General features: G+C 36.0%; 3 protein-coding genes across 4 annotated transcripts in view; 1 reads left to right on the top strand and 2 right to left on the bottom strand.

Annotated features, from left to right (window-relative positions):
• Window positions 1–226: 226 nt before the first annotated feature.
• Window positions 227–3,027, bottom strand: LOC136853438 (solute carrier family 22 member 3-like). The gene is made up of 6 exons (XM_067129005.1): window positions 2,889–3,027; window positions 2,209–2,332; window positions 1,668–1,825; window positions 1,276–1,340; window positions 958–1,077; window positions 227–820 (listed from the first exon to the last, which is right to left on the bottom strand). Exons 2-6 carry the CDS (start codon window positions 2,298–2,300, stop codon window positions 542–544), a joined length of 714 nt encoding a protein of 237 aa, XP_066985106.1. The 5' UTR covers window positions 2,301–2,332; window positions 2,889–3,027; the 3' UTR covers window positions 227–541.
• Window positions 2,903–6,941, bottom strand: part of LOC136853440 (solute carrier family 22 member 20-like) — a 26,323-nt gene continuing 22,284 nt past the window's right edge. Inside the window, exon 8 of the mRNA XM_067129006.1 lies at window positions 2,903–3,033. Coding sequence (XP_066985107.1) covers window positions 3,026–3,033 — 8 coding nt within the window. The 3' untranslated portion in view covers window positions 2,903–3,025. The remainder of the gene's footprint in view (window positions 3,034–6,941) is intronic.
• LOC136853437 (probable glutamate receptor) overlaps window positions 3,656–6,941 on the top strand; it is a 69,948-nt gene continuing 66,662 nt past the window's right edge. Inside the window, exon 1 of one of the 2 annotated variants that reach the window (XM_067129003.1) lies at window positions 3,656–3,961. Coding sequence is in view for 1 of the 2 variants with exons in the window: in XM_067129004.1 (XP_066985105.1) it covers window positions 3,943–3,961 (19 nt within the window). In the remaining variant the exon portion in view is untranslated. The remainder of the gene's footprint in view (window positions 3,962–6,941) is intronic. The other variant, XM_067129004.1, reaches the window with a different exon arrangement.

Here is a 6,941-nt window from a genome sequence, read left to right as displayed (position 1 = left end):
TTTAGATTATTTTAGGAAATTAGGAAAAATGTCTAGATATTTTCTCCCTTGTGACTATATTTTTTTGAGATTCCTTAAGGTCCCTACATGAGTGAATTTAGACGGATTAAAGCTAGGTCATCATATTCTCCCCTCTGTGTAGTTTCACTCTGAAGTTGAAAGAAAGTTAATACATTTGTATTCTATACAACAAAGTTCAATAGGAAAATTTGAAAAAAATACCGTCTCGTCAAGATAGAAAAAATTTACATACAAAATTACAGTATGATTTATATACACTATTATTTGGGTTCTCAGACCCCTCTCTAACATCATGGAAACTGAAATAAGTTTCTTGATGTTTTCAAAACAGAAATTTGGCACTTTCAGATCATTTCTCACACAATTTTCAACATTCAGCTTTTCAATGGATAAGTGCTGTTCCTTCCAATTCGACCAGTAACCCTCTCTCTCCTGCGATTATCTTAAACAGGAATTATCTCAGACACTTTTCATTTGCACTTATTTCTTTCACCAAACACCCTAAACTCTGTCATCTGCTTCATGTTCTACTGCAGAGGAGGGACTCCTGATACTCGTAGTTTCCACCAATGGCACTTTTTCTCGAGGAGTCATCTTTTGACCTCACATTAGAAGAAACTTCAAGGTTATGCAAGTCACAGGAATGCTTGCGTTTGCTCGCTTTCCACCTTTCCTCGACGTCTTGCATTGTCTCACATAAGTTCAGGTCTTTTGTTTCAGGTAGGAGAAACACTAACGCTCCTGCTACCACACCGCACAAGCCAAGAATTATGTTGGGAAGCCACCAAAACCGCTTTGCCTGTTGTTAGGGAAGATTTTCTATAGAAAATTCCATGAGCAAAATATTGCGTAATGTGTATGACAGTACGAAGTCATTCTTATAATCTCAGTGAGGAACAATGTCAATTAAGATATGGAACAAAGAAGAATCCTTACCAGAAAGTCGGTAATGAACGGTGCAATGACAAACCCAAAGTGACCTCCAAGAGAACAGCTGCACGAACCCCTAGACCTAATGACTGTGGGGTATAACTCTGCAGCCCAAACATAACTCATCTGTGTCAAGTAGAAAATTTACATTTCCTTTGTTAGAAAAGTTGGCTACAAAGTTCATGTTCTTTCGTCAAGTTACAACACAAATACCTGCACGTTTTAAAACTTAACATACGTAGGTACAATGTAAAAATAAACAGAAAATTAGGCATAACTTCACAGTAGTACAATGTCAAGGTAAATTTGAATATGAATATTTACCATGTAGGTTGTGCTGATCATTTCCATAGCTACCATGACGAGAATCCACCTAAGCCACCATATTTCTGTAAATAATATTCGTTAGAATGTTTTCATGAAAAACATAAATTTAAAGCTAATAAAACTACTGTATGATTCTATTGAGTCAAAACTGATTAGATATCAGAATTATCAGACAGCTTTTATATGGAAGAATAAGGTTATAATTAACATAAGATCAATAACAGGTAACATCCTAGACCAGATTATGAGAATATAAAAAGAAGTAGACATAAGTGAACACAGAAGATTATAATATTATGGTATAAGGAACTATTTTTTTTTATATCCCTCTAAGGACCTTCTGAAGAGAAGGTTTTGTACTCATTAAACTGTAGCCATCATCCACCAACCTTCTGTCACTGCAATAACCACCAGACAGCACAGTCCAGAAGCAAAGAAAGAAATTGACATAACAGGAACCCTGCTGAACCTCTTAGAAAACACCACTCCCACGATTGTTGGGACTAATTCCATCACTCCAGTCAAGGCCATGTAAATGAATGGATTACTGTGGATTAAATGGGTATGCGATAGATCTTCCTTTTCTGCTTGTTAAATATCTATAATAATAGCATGAACGATCAGTTCTTTATAAACAAGTAAGTAAAGATGATATTTTTTGTATCTATTACTTCAAGAACTGATCTTTTACATTTAACGGGACAACGTTCACAGAATATCTGACAAATGGAGTACTTTGAGCATGCTTAGTAGCCTAGTACACTAGGCAGTGAATGTGTTTCTGGAAACTAGAATAAGTGAATTTGTATATCTTGGAAATTGTAGGCATCGGTTGTATTCCCAAAGACAAATTTGCCCGATGAAGAGAGGAACTCATTTTCTCTGATTAAAAACGGACTATACGCCTAAATGAAGAGAGTAGGTACTTACCCACCAAAGTTGTTAACATTCAGAGGAATTCCCAGGTAGACTATTGCCATTAGAAACCAGGTCAGTGGCGTGATGATTACTATGGTTGCCATAGGCCTATTGCTGAATATCAGCTTTAGACCTCCTAGGGAAGAATTTTTCGATTCGGTGGACATTTGCTCAGAATCCTGATTAAGTCCACAGTAAAAGTTAAGAAATCATGTTAATTACCTAGTGATATTAAATTAATCTAGAATACAACAATAAAATACCTAATCTTATGAATTATAATGATAACATTTCTTCTGTAAGTCACCAATATTACTTAAGTTCCATAAATTTGCACAACTATTTGCTTAATCAATGATTCCAAAGAAAAACTTAAAGCTTATTGTGATTTTAAAATCTAGTATATACTGACTCCAAAATGCCTTCTCTTGTATAATAATTCGAAATTATCCGTATCATCTGATTTTTAAAGTATAACTTTAAAACTGGCCTGAGTAATAGAATATATATATATATATATATATATATATATATATATATATATATATATATATATATATATATATATATCGCTTTAGGGTTACAGTCGGCCAAAAAACCAAAAGACATTGATCAGTAACCTTTGGAGAACAGTATTTTGTTCTATATCGTTCCTCGGTTTAAGAAATGAACTCAAGGGATGCTAGACTTACAGCGGCTAACTTCTGCATGATCTTATCCAGTTCATTTGGTGGTGGAAGGGTTGAGCCGTTATACCTAGCAGCTTTCTTCAACACAACCTTCGCCTCCTCCAAGTAACCCTTTTGAGCAAGCCATCTCGGAGACTCGTCTACAACCCTATTATTAAGACAACAATATCAAATTTCAGTGATAAAACTACTTATTGTTTCATGCAATTGCATATTTGCAGGATTCAGGGACAGGCAGTTTCTTTAGTGGTTATATTTGACTGTCACTCATTACCATCAGTTTATTGTAGATTTAAAGTTCACTAATATGACTGAATTAAAATCCAACAACTTTTAAAGATTGATTGTAAACAGACGCTTCTATTACTAATATAGAAAGGGCAAAAATACGCAACTTAAAGTGGATTCAAACGTTTAAACTTGTTTAAAGTCATACGCAAACTTTTCCAGCACAATTCGCCTTTCATGTATAACCAACCCTGAGGACCGCAAGCGTTTCCTCTCTCTCTCTCTCTCTCTCTCTCTCTCTCTCTCTCTCTCTCTCTCTCTCTCTCTCTCAAATATGACTACAATACTATTTTTTTTATCGTTTTGTATACTAATTTATCTACTGTATGTGGTAGCAACGCTACAACCTGTTATGTATACTTGAACGAGACGCAAATAATATATCATTCAGCGTTTTTTAGTAACATTAACTGGAGATGTTTTCTATGTATTCGTACTATGTGGTTTGGTGTTCTTTTATCATTTTGTACAATAATTTATCTATCTGGTAGCAACGCTACAACCTGGTCAATACTTGAAGGAAGCAATGAAATTCAATACCATTGAGAGTTTCCAATTACATTAATTGGAGATGTTATCTATGAACTCGCGCTGTGTAGTTTGGTGAACCGCCACCAGGCTGGCCCATAATCATCTGCAAAAGCATGGGAACACGGGACACTTAATGATTGTTTAGTGGGTCTTACGAATTTTTCGTTCATTATCTTCTCAGTAATTCATCATGTAGTTTGTAATTGGAAAAATGGACACAGGAATTCCTCAAGACTAAATGGAAAAACTTTTCACAGGTAAGCAAAGCACATTGAATTTTAAATACCCATAATTTTATGCGTCACGTAAATTTTTTGTTAACAGTAGATACGCTCTCTCTGTGAACGTCCTGTATGTTGAACACAATACTATGTCACTTGAGTGCATTGGCTATCACAATTTTGAAATCGGAACATCAGTTATATTGTAATAACCTAAACTAAAAATGATCTTACTCGTTGCTAGATATGCTAGTAGGCCTATACGAGTTTCGTCTTTTAAACAAGTTCCCGTGATAAGTAAGTTCACCAACCGTATTTTGTCAGTCATTAAGAGTTCTTTGCAGTAGGTAGCCCTGTCGGATATTGTTTATGCCATCAATATTTTAGTATTAGACACGTATAGGCAACTTTAGAGTTGTTTAACGAAGTGCATTTTTGAAACGCGTCAACGAAATTCTGGAACGTCACACTTCGTGAGAATATTTCAGGACCACATAAAACGTAAAGAAATCGCTGTATTTTTATTTTACAAATCCAGATTTTATTTATATTTTCGTTATTTATATTTTCGTCAAGCGATATGTATCACGGACTGGGAAGAACAAAAATAGATTGGTAGCGTAGGCTAGACCTATGATCTCAGACTACTCATTTGGTAGTATGCGTACTAATTTCTCTGTAGTAAAGGTTATCAAAACATCATGCCACTGAAAAAAAAAACTTTAAAAAAGGGTATTAAAAAGGAAAAGAATTTTGGCCAAGCCAACGCGGTATTATTTTGTCAGTTATGAAATTGTAACCAACATTTTTGAAAAGAGCTCTTCGTTCTCGGTATTTTAAACCCCACAAACACAAAGCATAAATAATAAATAAAAAAATTAATCAAATTGCGACTTACAGGGTAAGACAATACCGCGCCCCCCCCCGCCCACGCTGCTACGGCAAAACTGTAACCAGTAAATGCCCCAAGGTTAAGTTAGGTTGGTATTTTTAGGTTCTTTGGTGCTCTATCATTTCGAAGCCATTTTTGCATGAAAACCCAAAGTGGGTTTTCATGCAGAAATGGCTGGCTGGAGTCTTATGGGCAACTTATACAATTTTACCGCCACGCTAGGCCTGTGTCAATGAATTCGTCTGGTCTTTTTATTGTTTGTCATTTTTTTAAGAGCAATTTTGTTTTCGATAAGTCAAGGTCATTATCTGATGGTAACCCTTGTTTAGCGATATCCCGTAAGGATAATTCCAAAACCTCAGAATAGAAAGAAGTGACTGCTAACCTTTACTGTCGTCTGTTTGTTTACATGACGTCGAGCTTGGCGGGGAAAAACATATGCTAATCATATTTTCTACACTTTCTTTAAACAATGCTCTCAGAAGCACCCAAGTAGCTAATCATGAAAACAAAATGCATTTTGTTAAACAAATGGTATACCGTCTTGGTGGCCGGTAATAAAGTCACAGAAAAAGTCACAATCTTAGCTAGGAAAAAAGTCATGGAAAAAAGTAACATTCATTTATGGTGGCCAGTAATCATTAGGTTGGGTTAGGTTACAGTTAGGTTGGGTTAGATTAAGTTAGGTTGGGTTATAGGTTGGTTTGGGTTAGGTTAGGTTACTTTTTTCTGTGACTTTATTACCAGCCACCATAAACTATTGTGACTTTTTTTCCCTGTGACTTAATTACTGGCCACCATAAATTATTGTGACTTTTTTTCTGTGCTTTATTCCTGTGACTTTTTTCTGTGCTTTATTCCTGTGACTTTTTTGCTGGATTCATTGTCTTCATAGTGATGCTATTTCTTGCTTACCACTGAAAATGCTTGGCAGTAGGTAGTTCTGGTGTGGAGCAGATAAGTCATACAATCGTTCATTTGATGATACAAGCATGAAAGTTGGCTGAAGTACTCATTGGGGGTTAGACTTTAAGAAACAAGCACTACCCACTTGAAGTTTCCTTATGGGGGCCATTTTCCAAGATGGCCACCATACGATGATTATCGTGAAAATTTCAATATATTTTTTGTAAAAATAGCCAAAGTTAAAATAATCACTAATGGGATAAATTAGGGGGTTCTTTGCCATAGAATTACAGACTTGACTTGGGAGAGCAGCCCTTGCCATTCAGGAATCAAATTTGTTGGCCATTTTCCAAGATGGCCTCCAGGGAAGCCTAATATGCAAAATAATCTAACTTTATTGGTATTTCCATGTATTTGTCCATAGAAATTGATTTCTGTGAGAATTTACAGCCATTTGTTCTTAGACATAATTAAAGAAATATATATATATAAGCAACAAATATACTAACACTATTAACTGTGTCCAAACTTGCAAATTATGATAATGAGTATATTAGCGTCTATTCTCCTTCTATCATTGTTGAACATCAGTGTTTTAGACTCCTGAAGATGCATGACAAGGACAGCTACAGATTGCAGTATAGTCTAATCCTGTCTTTTTACATGTGCATCTTCCACCACAGTCCGTCTCGCATCCACATTTAGTCAATTCCTGGCAGCATTTAGAAATCGGTTCAAGTGAGGTCCACACAACTCTCCAGTTGTCATCCTCTTTCGTCCATACCCACCTAGAAGGGCAATGAAGTTCTGGACCATGTTTAACACATTGTCCCCAAATATGACCTGCCTGATAGGCTGCTCATTTTGCATGTTCCCTTAGTGTATTTTTAGTTGGCGGGATTAAGTCACATGACCTCTGCTGTCGGGCCAAGAGATCAAGTCTTATTATACCTTGTCTACAGATGAAGTTGTGCTAGACCTGTCATGCATCAGAACTACAAATTGCCCCAGTACTTGTACATCAGACTCCTCAACTTCAGATGGGTTGTGACTGAGTTTTACAAATGTAGTTGAAGCTTCATTACAGACATTCCATTTTTCCTTTTCCATTGAAACCTGATACAACAGTGCACCCAGTGAGAGCATGGAAAAACAACATCCCTTTGGACTTCTCTGGTCCGAGGGTAGATGCAAGATCATGTATAGGAATCCACCTAG

Source organism: Macrobrachium rosenbergii, chromosome 27, assembly GCF_040412425.1.
Source record: "Macrobrachium rosenbergii isolate ZJJX-2024 chromosome 27, ASM4041242v1, whole genome shotgun sequence".
Classification (NCBI taxonomy): Eukaryota; Metazoa; Arthropoda; class Malacostraca; order Decapoda; family Palaemonidae; genus Macrobrachium; species Macrobrachium rosenbergii.
The sequence above is the reverse complement of the archived record's forward strand: the minus strand, read 5'-3'. Positions and strand labels throughout refer to the sequence as shown.